Source organism: Cloeon dipterum, chromosome 1 (genome assembly GCF_949628265.1).
Source record: "Cloeon dipterum chromosome 1, ieCloDipt1.1, whole genome shotgun sequence".
NCBI lineage: Eukaryota > Metazoa > Arthropoda > Insecta > Ephemeroptera > Baetidae > Cloeon > Cloeon dipterum.
Window position 1 is genome coordinate 39542584 of NC_088786.1, and position 16730 is coordinate 39559313.

A 16730-nucleotide genomic window follows, 5' to 3' on the forward strand; every position below is an offset into this window, starting at 1 on the left:
GTATATAAAATCGTATAGCTCAACAAACAAAATCAAATTGCTTGCTTCTACAATTAATTATTCAACTGGAGGAAAAACTTTGGGTGTTTTAAATTTCGAGCGCTGTGCGCATTTCAAACGCGACGACCACGACAATTTTCGCGTAGCAAAATTTATTTGTGCGTCACATTTTTCTGATGTTTAATTCAGCATTTAGTCAGACGTACTTGTTTTTGTTTATTTTCAATCAGCTGTTCCAATCAATAATTGCACCAAAACAAGTATTTCCAATTTGCAGGGGAAATTTACAGAGGCCTCATGCAGACGCGGTCATTTTCAGCGGCGGCTGAACGGCTGACAAGATTTTAATCGTGAAATTTTATAATGTTTCATCGTTAGACGTTTTTTTTCAATTTTTTATTCTTTTCATTGGCTGGTGAAGAATGCAGTGCGGGAGACGATGTGACTTCCAAAATTTGTATTAATTTTTAATAATTCATTGAGGCATGCTTCTAAAATTTGAATTATCCTTATTTGTTTATTTAATTTAGTTTTGTTGTCTTGCGATTTCAGAAGCCTTAAATAATATCAAGAAACCTTGGAGCATATAGAGGAATTATCCCAAAATAAAGCGGGAGGGGAAGAAAATGATTGTCATTGAAATTTTTACTTTTTCTAAAGTAATGAATTATATACGTGATAAATTATAGGTGCATTCCTCTTTTATTTGATAAGCTTTTATTTACTATTTTTGTATAGTTTTTAGGATTCATAAAACTTAAATTTTTTAATCCTTTCCTTCCCTTTCATATTTTAATAAAGTTCTCTATTTCTTTGAACTGTGATAACACCGTAATCTGATCAACCGGAGCTGTGAATTTTAGACCATTTTTTGGCCAAAATAGTCGACCATATTCTAAGAGCTAAATTAGTCGTTTTTAGACGATTTTTGCCAATTTAGACTGTTTCATTTTTCATTATTATTATTTAATGTAAAAATCGTTTCTATTATGAAGACGGGAACTAAAGGGAAAGAAAATGCCTGAAGCAAAAACCATGCAATCATAACGAGAGAATATTCGAGAAACATTTATCCACGCTTTGTTAGAGACTAGTGAAATGCGGCTGAGCAAAGAACGCATTGTCAGATCACGAAAAAAGGCAGGAATTCAGAAGAATAAGAGCGTGGGTGTGGGTGGTAAATTGGGAGAGCGTCGCAGCGACAAAGGGGGATGATTCGGGGTCAACGATCTTATGGCACTGAAAAGACGACCTTTAATTCTCTTGAAAAAGCCAGCAGCAACGCAGTCGTGTTTCCACCCTCACTCGCTCTCTACGCGTCTGCTGTGATCTCTCCCCCTCTGAACAAGTACCAAAAGGTAAGATTATTTAACAGAACTGGAATTTCATAAGTAAATATCCATAAAATACTTCATACCTGCGAAATATTATGAGGCGGTTTTTTTTAAGTACAAATAGCAAGCCGCGCTTCGGCCGATTTGAAAATTGGCTAGAGGACATGGTCGGCATGAACTAGACAGGTTTTTAGAGAAAAGCAGAGACGGGAAAGCGTATATCCTTACTTATAATAAAAGTCCAAGAATGAAGGTTTTATTAAGAGAGTGAATTGAGCCGGATTAAAAATTGAATATATGCGACAGAGCACACCTGCTCTTAATCCTCACTAAATACGGCAGTCTCATCGATCATAGGGGGCGTGGTACTCACGCTTCTGTTGCGTCTGCGGCTTAATAAGCTAACGCAATTTTTTACATTATTCAGAGCGCATATTTTGACCTTTGGGGGCAAATCTTGGGCCCAAACTTGTTAGATTTTTGTTCTATTCAGAGCCCAAAAGCTCTTTTCTTAAATTTGATGGCGCGCCCGGCAAAGAAGGGGGCCAACGCCGCGGGCAAGAAATGTTGAACATGACAAGCAAAATATAGCTAAAACTAATTTCTTGGGATTATTAAAGCTGACAAGAAAGGAATCGCCTCAGAAGCATCGTCAAATGCGGTCTTCAAAGCTAGAAATCAATTTTTATCTATCCTTCTTTTAAATTTTATTCATTTCCTGAGGTGGGTCTTCTTTGTGAGTATGGTTGCCACCTAAAAGATTAACTTTGACTCCGTTTTTTCAATATTTTTATTGTTGAATTTTTAGCAAAGTCAAAGAGATTCCTTTTTACCAGTATTATTTTTAGGCACAAACGTTTTACGCTTCGCGTGGGGGCGGGGGCTAACTGGGAAACCGCCAAACCACAATCGGGGGCAGTAGATGTTTTTCATTTTATCGCTGTTGCATCATTAGAGCGCGTTCATTATGTCCCGACGTGTAACGAACATTTAATAATCAGATAATTCTTAAATATCAGGAGTACGCCAATCAGATTGCAGCAATAAAAGAGCGCTGAACGATGATTGGCTGCCTCTGGAAACATGAGATAATTAAGAAAAGGAGTTGATATCAAACTTGTGTTTTTAAGTATCAAACTCGAAATCTCAAGTTATTTTAGAAAATATCGATTATAAATTATTTTATTTGAAAGAAAAAGAAAAATATTGAAATAGTTGGAAAAACAAAAGATACCAGTTTTAAATTTTCTTCTCCTTGTCGCACACACCTCTGCGAACGGGAGCGGTGAGCGGTGTTGTTTGTAAACAGGATACATGACTTCACACCTGCTTCACACTCCACATCTTCACAGTGCATGCACATGCCGCTTCCGCGTTCCACGTAAAAACATTTGCTTGTTAATAATTGCCGACCCAATCAGGAATTGACTTGGCAATTAAAATTAACGCTAAAAACCTTTTTCGGTAGAGACATGGAGAGACATTGCAGAACAAGAAGCTTGAGGAGTCGAGAAACGCTGCCGCCAAAAAACAGAGAAGCAAAACCTGCCATTCAAAAGCCGCTGTGCAGATTGTGCGAGTGTCCGACGTCGGACGGCCACGTCCTCGCGTCGCAGGTGGACAGGTTCAAGCTGAGGAAATGGGCCATGCAGGTCATGAACCTGACGGAAGAAGACGAAAACCTGCCGGAGGTGGTCGAAGAAGACGCTTTGATCTGCTATTTTTGCATCTGGCAGGCAGAGTGAGTTTTCAACGAGCTTAATATTATTATTTTATTTTTGACGCGTGTTTTAGGTTTGGCGATGAGTCTGGAGACGAGGCTGTGGCTTGGTGGCCGAGAAACCTTGATTTGGGAGAAAATGCTAAGGTTCTTCGGGAGAATTATTCAGGTATTTTGGGAATTTTTGATACTAAAATAACGTCAGGATGATTTCTATTCTCTAAATTTTTCAGTTGGAGATGTAGAACAGTGCTGGGTGCTTTTGGAGGAGATTGATCTGGCCAAATACGAAAAGAAAATCCCGAAGAGGAAATACGGCAGTGAGGTGTGTCTTTACTGCGGCAACAGATACGACCATCTGATGAAGCATGTCAAATATATGCACAAAGAAGCCATCAAATGCGGAATTCGGGGCTGCACGACTTATTTTCACACCATGGAGGAAAAAGAGCAGCATATGCAGCAGGATTTTCACAAATGTGAAAAACTACGGGAAAGCAAGACTTTTCGGTGCAAATTTTGTGAAAACTTCAAATTGTATTCCTTATTTCAAACGTGGAGGAAGCACATGAATGGCAAGCATCCAGAACTGGTGGCGTGCACGCGTTTAGGCTGCATTGAGTGCTTTAAATCCAAGCCTGAAATGATTCTCCATGTCAACTCATTTCACAAACGTGGCATGAATCAAGATCTTTTTGAGTGCGAGCATTGCGAGTATTTTACCACTGAGAAGTCCAATTTGAGTAGCCAAAGATGTTCAAATGCGACAGTTGCGACGCCCGTTTCGGCTCAAAATGCCTGGTTAATACTCACCACAAACATTGGCATACATTCGACAAGTGCAAATCTTGTGGCCAGGACGTTGCTCGCGGACATAATGCACCCCACAGAAGGCCATCGATTTGCTCCAAATGCAAACTCCGTTTCAAGTGCTTGGGTTTGTATCAATTGCACAAGAAAAGCTGCAAAGAAGCCCCCTATAGTTGCAATGAGTGTGGAGAATCGTTCACCTTAAATTGGAAGTTGAATCGCCACGTGAGAAAATTTCACCCCAAGACCCTGAGTTTTCACTGCAACCATTGCGACTATTCATCATTTGAAAAGAGACGCATGGTGAGGCACATGCAATACAGACATTTACTAAAGACGATTAAGTGTGGGGAGTGCAACATATTGTTTGGCTCTCAATCTATTCTCAAGAATCACAAGGACAGATCGCACGAATATATGTTCGTTGCGCAGAATGCGCCCAAGAGATGAGCCGTAAAAACATGTTTAATCACCAGACCATCAAGACGTGCCGCCGGTGCAAGTACTTATTCAAGTGCCGTGGACTTCTTGAGAAGCATGTCTGTCTGTAGAGCAATAATTTCTTTTGTAACAAGTGCCCGAAATGTTATAGCAAAAACAATAGTTTGTATAACCATATATTATCAAGAAGCACATTGATGTACCAAATTAAAATGAATAGTAGCATTCTCAAAAATTGCTTTTAAATTAAAGAAACCTTCCAGTGAATTTTTCTTTATTTTCTGTATAAAATATTTTTGAAATTTAATTGATTCCATCTAAATTCATTGGATTAAAAATTTCCTAAACAAAGCTTTATTCAAAATTTCTGGGGCACGGTTTATATAAAAAATGTCCCATTTTCATTCCGCATCATTTGCACATCGTTGGATAAATCAAAAATCACGAATAAAGGAAGCTAAATGAAGCAAAAATCAAAAAACCATTGAAAAGTTGATATTTCGAAATCTCTTTATCAAAATCTGAATAAATTAAAGATTCAAATTCATATGTTGATTTTATAAAAATGCACAATTTGAGTAACATAGGCGATCGGTAAATTGGGATAAATCTCAACTGGCAATGGCAAATATCGTAAGAAAAAACGAAAAAAAAACATATAATTATAAGCCGTCAATGGCATAAAACAACTTCCAGAACAAATTAATGCTTTTCAACTTTGGATACTATTATAAGAGTGCAAAATATTTGTTATTAGATCATCTTCTTTTTGACTTAAATAGTTTATTAATATTCACTTTGTAACTTTCTCGTCTATATATATTCGCAAAACGTGGCTCGGCCCAAAATTGCTATTTTTACAGCAGTCAGCTAAAATTAAACTACTATTATTTTTAATTCCTGCTATTAAATAATGGAACACACAGCTGATTTTTACAAATATAAACCTTTGGTAAAAAAAAATATTTTGATCAGCTCCCCGGTGTCCAGAATTTGTTCCGTCCAGCTATTTCAGCAGTTCTTGTCATATTAATTTCACCACATCTTGTCAGCCCGGAAACAAACGAATATCTCTGATTGTGAGACCCAATGTGCTGGATATATTGTTGTGGGGTTGTGGGAAGATTGGTTTGAAAGGAATTTTTCCATTATTGTCACTAACCAGAATTCAATTTACGTTTGAATTGACCAGTTGCATAAACCCTTAGTTATTGAAGTCGCCAACAGATGGCGCAACCACAGACTCTCTTAAAAATGTTGTTTTAATCGGTTTTAAGGCATTTTCGCTGCGATTTCAGACTCAATCTAGCTCTTTGGCTTTTTTTTAATTAATTTGCTTTTTTTTGACGTGCTGGAAACCAAAATCGGTTCAGCCATTCGTCGCAGAAACGTTGGAAAAATTTTTTTATTTCAAAAATAGTTTTTCACGATTCTACGGCGATTGGCTGAACCGATTTTGGTTTTCAGAACGTCAAAAAATAGCAAATTAATTGAAGAATGCACAGTAGCTAGATTCAGTCTGAAATCGCAGCGGAAGTGCCTTAAAAGCGAAAGTCTACGGTGGCGCCATCTGCTGTTGGCGGCTTCGAACATTTGGGGTTTATGCAACTGGTTAATTGAGTGTTTTTTCCCTTGCGACTTGTAAATAAAAAGTAGAAATGCAACATAATGGCCTGTCAAAACGGTGTTTTTGAAAGATGGTTCTGACGGGAATTCTTTGTCATAATTTACTCCATAACACTTTTTTAAGAGCGTTTGCCTGAACAGTTGTGAACCTTGTGATGTAAACACGCACCTGCAGACGGCACTCGCAAACAATGTCAGAGCCAAAAGTCGCCTGTCGAGCAATCTATTGTCCACCAGCGCCTGCTCCATAAAAGAAAACTGCTGTTGAGCTTTTAGGTGTTTCTTTATGTTTTCATACAATGAATATAGAACAAAAGGAGATTCACTAAATTCACCCCATAATAAATCTTAAACTCAGACACCTATTATTCAAGTTTATTCATTCTATACTGCGCCTTTATGTTACGACTTCTTATCTTTTGCATCATCATCATTTCCAGCTACAATACACTTGGATTGACAAGTTCTCTATAGATTTTGAATAACATATATTTGCATGTATTTTATAAGTCTTTTTTTGTTCATCCATTCCCATGTCTTCAACGTCCCAAAATAGATAATATTAAGCCAAGCCCGCGGCCACCACGTTTGAAGGTCCTCATAATTATTGCTTCTCCTTCGCAGTTTTCCTTTTTTACTTATATTTTTCCTCTTTTTTTCAGGGGTATAGCTTGTTGGAATAAAAGCATCTAGTTGTATTTTGTTTCAAAATATTTTTGTTTACATTTCACACAAAGGTTAACACTCACCATGTCTATGTATATACATTAATAAGAATAATAATATTAGCACAGGAATCGAAAAGAAATAAATTAGACGGTAAACCAGCATTAGCAAAAGTCGCGCGGCTACAGAGAATTCATCGTAAAAAGGTCTGTTGCGAGAAGCGCCAATCCACCGACATTTGCTAATTTTCTTTACAAAATTTTATTGTTTCCTTATATGTTGTACTCTGGAGTCAACAAAATATCATTCCGGGTGAAAGCCGCACGATTTAATATAGAATCCTGAGCCGTTAATTGGGAGCTGCGTCCGAGCCGTGGCCCAAGTGCTGCTGTTGACGAAGCATCAGTAGCTCATTTTCGAGGTCACGCTGCATGTGCTCGGGCAGCGAGCCGGCGTTGTTGCCTAACATTGATTTCAGCAGGCTCAGTTGCTCAGTGAGGGATTCGACATTTTTCTCCAGTTCCATGTTCTCATTCGCGAGGTTTGCTACCGTTTCCGAGATCTCCCTGGAGCGCAGCTTTTCCTTTTCCCGCCACTTTCGCACGGCGATGTTATTCTTCAAACGAAGCTTCTGGTACTCTTTGCTCGACTTGTCCATTGTTTTGCCGGTGCCGTTTCGGGTGGCCCTCTGCGAGAAGCCGCCCGCACCCTTGAGCGCCGAAAGGTGCCTGTGTGACCCGTTGCCGCTCATCATAGCGTTCGAGTTGCAGCCGATAGTGCCGCTGCTGTAAAAGCCAGGGCCCGTCGGCGAGGCGTACGGCACGGCGCCGACTGGACACTGCTGCAAGTCATTGATGGCGGGCACGTTGCTCGCCTCGTTGCCGTACGAGGCCCCCGAGTGCACGGGCGAGTGGTTCAGGTTGGCCGTGTTCGTTTTGCTCAGGTGCGGCGAGCCCATCTGATTCGACAGAATGTCCGAAAAGGTGTTGTCGAGGTCTTGCAAGTCCTCCATCAGCCGCTGCAGCTCGAGCGATACGTCCTGAGGATCAATCTCAGCAAAATCCATCATTATAAACGCAGGCGAAACGAGTGCACGATGAACTTCAACAAAGGTCCAGTCTGCTGCGCGCACACGAGACAACGAACTATTCCTTAAACTGACAGAAGTGAAATGAGCAAGTAAGAATGCCGATCCTACGCTTTTCGTGCCCTCCCCCCCCCCCCCGGCACTAATCGCACCACTCCAAGGCATGCATGCACCACCATCCCCACCATCTACATATAGCGTTTAAACCAAGAACTTTCTTTTCTTGGTAAAAACATTACGTAAGTTATATAAATCATCCCTTGTCAAATAAATTGATCTCCAGGTAAGAAAATGACAAGTTTGATTGATGAGATGTGCTTCAGACAAAAGGAAAGTTGAAGGTCGCTACACAAAAGAGCGCAAGAAACGGGAAAAAGAAAATATAATACATCGAAGTCACGTAATAGGACTCGCGCGCAGGCAAGCAACACCTCTGTGCGTATCCAGTTCTCCGCAGGCTTTAAAACCAATTTTCCCACAACAATATTTGTGTCACTTGCAGCCCACTGTCTCTCGTTGGAGGTATTCGAGTGAGTGTTTCCCGGCTGGCAAAATGTGGTGAAATATAATGATCGACACGAACTATTGAAATAGCTTCAGGGACATAATATACTCTGGACACCGCGGGGCAGATCAAAGTGATTAATACACCACATGTAGGGCCTTTTGTAAGTTTGCTACTATAAAAATCAGTTGTTTGTTCCATTATTTAAAAGCAGGAATTAAAAATATTAGTTTAATTTTAGCTGACTTCTGTAAAAATAGCTCAATTTTTGGCCGAGCTACGTTTTGCGAGTATATAGTGTGCAATTTGCCGTCGAGAGCAGGCCCGGACCTGGCGAAACCCCGGCTGGCCGACCAGAATGCCCAATAATGCCAAGACTTGACTGTCAAGGTGTCAAGCGGCCCGCGTTTGTGACTGTTGCTTCCCATATTTAATTTAGAGGCTTCTCTGCGTTGAGACTGTGGCTGGAGGCAACACAAGCTCTTTTAATTCAATTCTTTGTTTTGGCTAAATTTATTCCATAATCAAAAGAAAAACATTAAAAAAATCGAAAAAAATAAAGTTTAAACTTTCGTTATGCTTGTTTCATTTCCACCAGCCCTCAACTATTTGGCCGTTCGGCCCGCTCCTCATTAAATTCATAATATTTATAACATTTTTGTTGAGGGATGAATAAAAAGGAAAAACGAATGCATCATATCCTTCATTTTTCCATATTTCCATACTGGAAAAGAAATAATCCGAGAACTTGATCAGGTACTATATGTATGCACTTTTTTGCCGGTGTTACATTAAAGCGCATTCATTACGTCCCGACTCCTGGCGCGTAAAATGAACCACAAATGATGAGATAATTCTTTAAAATTATCTGGATTTCGCGCCATTCAAAACGCACTGAACGCTGATTGGTTGCCTCCAAAAGCGTGATAGAGGTAAGATAAGGAGTTAATAGCATTACTCGAATTTTAAAGTTTTTAAGTCGAAATCTAAATTTAATTTAGATAATTATCAATAAAAAGAACAAAGTAATAAAAAAAGCAAATAAACATATATTAAAAACGTGAAAAAAACATATAATAGCCAAAATTTTAATTCTCCTTGTCGCACACACCACTGCGAACGTGGCCGGAGTAACGGAGGTGTCGCTTGTAAACACTCATGGCTTCTCAGGAAGATGCAAGCAGCAAAAGTTCCGCGTGAAGAAATTCGCTTGTTTTTGCTGAGCCGACCCAATCAGGAACTGGGCATAGAAATAAAACCTTTTTGGGAGAAGCCATGGAGAGAAATTCCAGAACCAGAAGCTTGAGGAGTCGAGAGATGCAGCCGCCAAGAGTCGGAGAAGCAAAACCTGCTATTCAAAAGCCGCTTTGCAGACTGTGCGAGTGTCCGACGTGGGACGGCCACGTCCTCGCGTCGCAGGTAAAAAGGTTCAAGCTGAGGAAATGGGCCATGAAGGTCATGAACCTGACGGAAGAAGACGAAAACCTGCCGGAGGTGGTCGAAGAAGACTCTTTGATCTGCTATTTTTGCATCTGGCAGGCAGAGTGAGTTTTTTCACTAGCTTAAAATTTTTATTTTGTTTTTACGCGTGACTTTGTAGGTTTGGGGATGAGTCTGGAGACGAGGCTGTTGCTTGGTGGCCGAAAAACCTTGATTTGGGAGAAAATGCTAAGGTGCTGCGGGAGAATTATTCAGGTAGGGAATTTTTAATTAAAATTTCATCATGGTGGTTACTTTTCTCCAAATTTGACAGTTGGAGAAGTTGAACAGTGTTGGGTGCAGTTGAAAGAGGTTGATCTGGCCAAATACGAAAAGGAAATCCCTAAGAAGAGGGATCGCAGTGGAGTGTGTTTTTACTGCGGCAAGAGATACGACTACCTGATGGATCACGTCAGAGTGTCTCACAAAGAAGCCATCAAATGCGGAATTCGGGGCTGCACGACTTATTTTCACACCGAGGAGGAAAATGAGCAGCACATGCAGCAGGATTTTCACGAGAAAGGTGAAAAACCAGGCGAAAGAAGGAATATTTGGTGCAAATTTTGTAAAATCGTAAAACTGTTTTCCTCACTAAATTCGTGGAGGAAGCACATGAATGTCAAGCATCCTGAACTGGTTACGTGCACGCATTACGGCTGCAAAGAGTACTTCAAGTCCAAGTCTGAAATGATTCTCCATATCAATTCGTTGCACAAAAGAGGCATAAAGGAAAATCTTTTGCAGTGCGAGCATTGCGAGTATTTTACCACTAAGAAGTCCAAGTTGAGGCTACACCAACAGTCGAAGCACTTCCCAAAGATGTTCAAATGCGACAATTGCGACGCCAGATTTGGCTCGAAATACTTGGCTAGTGTTCACTACAAAAAAATTCATAGATTCGACAAGTGCGAATCTTGTGGCCAGGACGTTTCTCACGGGTACAAGGGTGACCACTTAAGGCAATTGGCTTGCACCAAATGCAAACTCAAATTCGAGTGCTCGGGTTTGTATCAATTGCATAAGAAGAGCTGCAAACAAAACCCCTATAGTTGCAAGGAGTGAGGAGAATCGTTCAACGTGCGTGGGAAGTTGTATAGCCACTTCAGAAAATTTCACACTGTGCAAAGCTATCAAGTTACGCTACGACCATTGCGACTATTCTTCATTTGAAAAGAGACGCATGGAGGGGCACATGCAATGGAGACATTTACCAAAGATGATTAAGTGTGGAGAGTGCAACCATTTGTTTGCCTCTGAAACTATTCTCAAGATTCACAAGTACAGATCGCACGAATATGTTCGTTGCGCGGAATGTGCCCAGGAGATGAGCCCTCAAAAAATAATAAGACATCGGACCATCAAGACTTGCCGCCGCTGCCATTCCAAATTCAAGTGCCGTGGCCTTCTTGAAAAGCATGTCTGTACTTAGAGGAATAATTTCTATTGTGACAAGTGCCCGAAATTTTATATGAAAAGAAATCATTTGTACCCCTACGAGAAAAATCACGTGTTGACACGAGTTTTCGGTGACCCCCTCAAATATTTTTTTTGTATTTTTCCCGGGTTATTTGAGGCCCCCTTAGTCAATATTGACTGGAAATTTTGATTTATTTTGTGTTTTTAATATTTCTGGATCACGTGATCATCACGTGATAAACACGTGTTACCGGACACGAGTTAAAAATTAAATTAATTGTTAATTGCTTCAATTGCATTTTAACTATGTAATTTGCAGTTTTGTTCCTTAATTTAATGATTTTAAGGGTAAATAATTAAATTTAGCTACTCGTGAATTTTAACTCGAGTTGAACACGTGTGAAAACACGTGTTTTTAAACACGTGTCAGACATCACGTGATGAACACGTGTCATAGATCACGTGTTCAACTCGAGTTAAAATACACGACTAGCTAAATTTTATATTTTCTTAGAATTTATACAATTTTGCCCATTTCATTTAAAGAATGGGCAACAATTTCCAAAATTCTTTGAAAATACGTGGTCAATTTAACTCGTGTTGGAAATCACGTGATTAACACGTGTTTAACACGTGTACCGTTACACGAGTAGTTTGGTATAATAATTTGCCCTCAAAATAATTTTAAAAAGAGAAAAACTGCACCTAAATTAGCTATTACACTACATAGTATATTTAAGTCCTGTGTATCATATAATTTCCCACTTTAACCATAGAAAATTTGTCGAGGAATCAATTTTTAAATTTAATAAATTTTAATTTCAATTAATTCCTTTTTATTTCTCCAAAAAAATCAAAATATTTTACAAACATTTAAAGTCAAAATGATAATTTACTAGAAATAATTCATCAAACGGATAATCGACAATGGAATATTTAATTTTAAATTTCTAATTTTATTTATTTTAATTAGGTCCTGCCTTTATATTTCTTTCATATATTATTCAAATTTTTTATTAATTAAATTTAATTCTATTTCATTTGATGTGAAATTAAAAAATTCGCTAGCGGAATTTAAAGTGCAGGGCGCCGCAGCAACTCTACTGCTTGCACTTCGCGCGGCTGGTTATTTACCAAATTTGTAATTTCATCCAAGCGCGCAATAAAGATTCCAGCTGGGAAGAGCAAGGAGGGACAGGAGGGGCAGGAGCGGCTGGTGTTGCTGCTTGCAGCGTAAGCGGCAACGGCAAGAGAAAAAGCGAAAGTGGGGGCGGGAGCTGGTGAAGCACAAGCATGCAGGATCAGGCAGGATCGGGAACAACGCGTAAGCAGCCAAAGCCAACGGTCAAACGGCAGAAAGAGAATAGCTTGTGACAGTGTGACACACTCGCGCATTCACGGCCAGTTCTTTACGCATAATTACGTAAGCAATCCGCTAATTAACACCGCTGTGAGTGACTGCACGACCCGCGGAAACCCTTCTGGATTTACGCGTCCCGCGGCTGTGTGTTTAGACCCGTCATCATCAACAATCTGCCGCATTTCGGTGTGAACTCGTTTTGCAGGTATGTAATGCGTTAAAATCATTATAGTTTTCTTATTTCTAAATCTGCATATTACATAAAATGAGCTTGTTTATCACGAAATGTAAACGGCATCGCGTCTTATGGTGCCGTAAAAATTGCGTAGCTCAACAACCAAACGCGATTTTCTTTGTCGCAAGAAAAGGGCAACAACGACCAATTCGACACTGAAAATTAAGGTGTTTGTTGAGCTATGCGCAATTTTAACGGCACCAAGACGTGTTTCATTACCTGAATTTTATACTTTTTAAACAATTAAAACAACATGCACTTTGGCAACTATCTATTTTTGCTGTTTTGCTTAGTTGAAATGTTTAAAATTCTGTGTTTTCAGATTGCAAATTGTGAAATGGCAACTTCCATCGAAATGGCCCTGCCGCGCCAGCATCTTCCATGTGAAAGGAACCCCATTGAGGCTCCTGCGCTGATTGTGAGGGACGGACCTCTTTTGGAGCGAAACCCTGGGATAAAATGGTTCGATATTTCTGGCAGGTAATATTTGCATAATGTCTAACGTGTTCATATCAGTGTTAAATATCATGTGTCTATGAACTTAAACATTTTTCATTGACTCTAAATCCAGTAATGTATTATATTGTTTGCATTTCCATTTGCGACAACATACATATATTCGCAACTTACTTTAGCAATTTTAATATCTTATATAATTCCATTTCCTGTGTAAGGAATAAAGGAATGTAATTTTGTTGATTACTATAAGTCCTGTCATTGCCTTGTCATTGTTGAAATCCCGTTTTTTTTATTCTTACATGTATGTCTGGAATTCTGAAGAATTTAAATCTTAATATTGTTAGATTCAACAGTAATTAATGTTTATTTAAGGATAATATTATTTAGATGATTAACCCGCAAAATACAGTCAATATTAAACCTTGAAAATTAAAATTTGTGCACAAGATTAAATTTCTTTAAATGAAAATACTCTTTAACGAACAGCATAAATTTATGAAAATCTTAACACCATAAATTTTAATGGTCTGGGATGAAAAGTCTAACTTGTAATATTAGACTAAAATTTATTTTACAAACCAAATAATGTTTATAGTATCAACTCATTCATAGATAATTGACAGTTAATTGAATTTTTGGTCTGTTTTAGAGTGGGCCCAAGAAGAAGAGGAGGAAAAAGTAGAGCAGCGGATGAAGAAAGCAGCTGATGAGGAAGAAGATCAAGAAGAATACGGAGCCGTCGGAGCCACGTGAGACAATTTTGTATTCGACTGAATCGTCTTCGTTATTGTGCCGACTGCTTCTGCTGCTCGTCGGAAGGCTCGGTTTGCACTCGAAAGGCGGTTCCAACCTCGCGCTCTCCCCCTCGCAGGGAGGGTGGTGGTTGTGGTCATGGTTGTAAGGTCAAACTCTCCCCTTCCCCTAGATGACCTAAACCACAACCACCATCCTCCCTGCGAGGGTGAGAGCGTGTCAGAGCCAGGCTGGAAATCTCTCGAGTACGAACCGAGCCCTCCGAAAAGATAGCCGAGAGCTGCAGAAGCAGTTTAAATTTTATACTTATCCCCATGCTAACCAATTGGAGGTTATGAAAACATTTAATATTGTACTTGCATTTTAATTTTAATGTTCTAATTATGAATTTATTTTCCACATATTCAGTCATTCACTTAATATATTCTATATTCTTAAAACAAATTGATCAATCAGAGTTAAAAACTTGAGCAGAGTTTAGTAGTTTATGTTAAAATATAACAACGTATTAAGCTAGTCTTTTAAGGAACGTTCGTTTGCTTAGGTCTGCATGTTCATTTCATTACTGAAAGGATGTTGTGCCGAATGCCTCGCTGCTCGTCGAAGGGCTCGGTTCATGCTCGAAAGGGAGTTCAAACCTGGCTCTCGCACTCCCACCCTCGCAGGGAGGGTGGTGGTTGTGGTTTCGGTTGTTTATGGGGGAGTTTGATCTCGGTCAAAGTCAAAATACCCCCTAATTGAAAATTACCCTAAATACTCTCGAGAAAATTCACCCTTAACTATTTGTTCCGCAAGTGGGGAATCAAAATTGAGGTCAAACTCTCCCTTAGACGACCGAAATAACAACCACCACCCTCTTTGCCAGGGTGAGAGTGCGAGAGCCAAGTCGGAACCCCCTCTCGAGTGCGAACCGAGCTCTTCGACGAGCTAGCCGCGAGCAGTAGAACAAATGTATGCGAATATTAATTGTTATTGTATATGTAAAATGGTCATTATTTGCTGAAAATAAATATATTTAATGCAAAATTAAAGCCTAGTTTCAACTCGTTCCAAACCCGTATCAAACACGTGACTCGTTTCCAAAACACGTGATTTGACACGAGACTTCACACGTGTCTAACTCGTGGTAGACACGTGTTTCAAGACACGTGAACTCGTGGCAAAAACCACGAGATTTTCACGTGTCTACCACGTGATTTTTCTCGTAGGGACGATCATATTGTCAAGAAGCACATTGATGTATAAAATTGTACCAAATTAAAATGAATAGTGGCATTATCAAAAAACAGCAGCAACTTTAAAATTAATGAAACCTTCCAGTGTATTTTGCTTTATTTTCTGTGTAAAATTATTTGGAAATTTTATTGTTTTCAATCCAAATTCAATGACTTATAAATTTTTTAATTAAATAAGCTTTACCCAAAATTTTTTGAGCACTGTTTATGCCCCATTTTCATCTCGCATAATGTGCACACCGTTGGATAAATCACGAATAAAGGAAGCGAAATCAAGATAAAACTAATATCTGTATTCAACTTTGGTTGGTATAATAAGAGTGCACAAAATTTGTTATTAGATTATCTTCTTTAACTTAGTTAAATATTCACTTTGTAACTCACTCTTTTAATATATAGAATAGTAGCTCCACAAACAAAATCCATTTTCCTTGTTGCCACAGCTAATTATTCAATTCACCAGTTGCATAAACCCTAAATGTTCGAAGCCGCCAACAGATGGCGCCACCGTAGACTTTCGATTTTGTAGGCACTTCCGCTGCGATTTCAAACGAAATCTTGCTACTGTGCATTCTTCAAATAATTTGCTTTTTTTTGACGTGCTGAAAACCAAAATCGGTTCAGCCAATCGCCGTAGAATCGTGAAAAACTATTTTTTGAAATAAAAAAATATTTTCCAACGTTTCTACGGCGAATGGCTGAACCGATTTTGGTTTTCAGCACGTCAAAATAAAAGCAAATTAATTGAAGTCTGAAAATGAAGCGGAAATGCTTTAAAACCGCTTCAAACAAAATTTTTTGAAATTCTGTGGTTGCGCCATCTGTTGGCGGCTTCGATAACTAAGTGTTTATGCAACTGGTCAATTGATGGAATATCCCGCATTTGTGCTGTGCGAATATGTGAATCGCGAAAGAAGGACAGCCTTTGCATTGTCAACTTGGTCTAAATTTCCGATTTAAAAGTACAAAAAAATTAATCAAGTTTTTTGCTGTCTGCAATAGATTTAAAAACTAATCATGTATAATTTAAACTAAATTGTGGAGAGCGCGAGCGCAGGCAAGCTGATTTCGCAGGCGGAGCCAGAAGAAAGAGGCGGAGCCAGACGGCACAAGTGCGCATGCGTGGTTTGCAGCACTTAAGGAGAAGCAGCTAGAGTCAGCAAAAGAGGGGAAGGAGTGGGGAACGAACAAGCGACATTTTCCCCCACTCCTTCCACTTTTAGTGTCTGGCTGCTGCTTCGCTTCTCCTACTCTCACTCTCGTTAGTCTGTAACTGGCAGTGACGGGACGATGTCGTGCGCGGTGCCGGTCTGCAGCCGCGCTTCAGGATTGACAGCCAGCGACCACCGGGCGACTGTAGAGGACCACGGCCACATTCAGGGTGAGTCCATTTTCTTTTTTCATTTCTTTCTCAGCAGGGTCGTGCCCGCCGGCGTTTCTGACGCTTGCGGGGATGACCCTGCTGTTCCTTTTTTTCCTTAATTTTCCCTTTTCTCATTAATTTCCAGCAGGGACGTGCCCGCCGGCGTTTCTGACGCTTGCGGGGATGACCCTGCTGGTTCTTTTTCCCTTAATTTTCCCTTTTCCTTTTAATTTCCAGCAGG

At 39.6% G+C, this 16730-nt stretch overlaps 1 protein-coding gene and 1 long non-coding RNA gene across 2 annotated transcripts; one reads left to right on the forward strand and one right to left on the reverse strand.

Moving 5' to 3' along the window:
- Nucleotides 1–6946: 6946 nt before the first annotated feature.
- LOC135942965 (uncharacterized) lies at nucleotides 6947–7663 on the reverse strand. The gene has a single exon (XM_065489333.1). It carries the CDS (start codon nucleotides 7661–7663, stop codon nucleotides 6947–6949), a length of 717 nt encoding a protein of 238 aa, XP_065345405.1.
- Nucleotides 7664–12117: 4454 nt separating this feature from the next.
- Nucleotides 12118–14943, forward strand: LOC135947691 (uncharacterized). Its single transcript, XR_010575703.1, has 3 exons — nucleotides 12118–12649; nucleotides 13002–13159; nucleotides 13788–14943. It is a non-coding gene; the product is annotated as an uncharacterized LOC135947691 (long non-coding RNA).
- Nucleotides 14944–16730: the final 1787 nt, after the last annotated feature.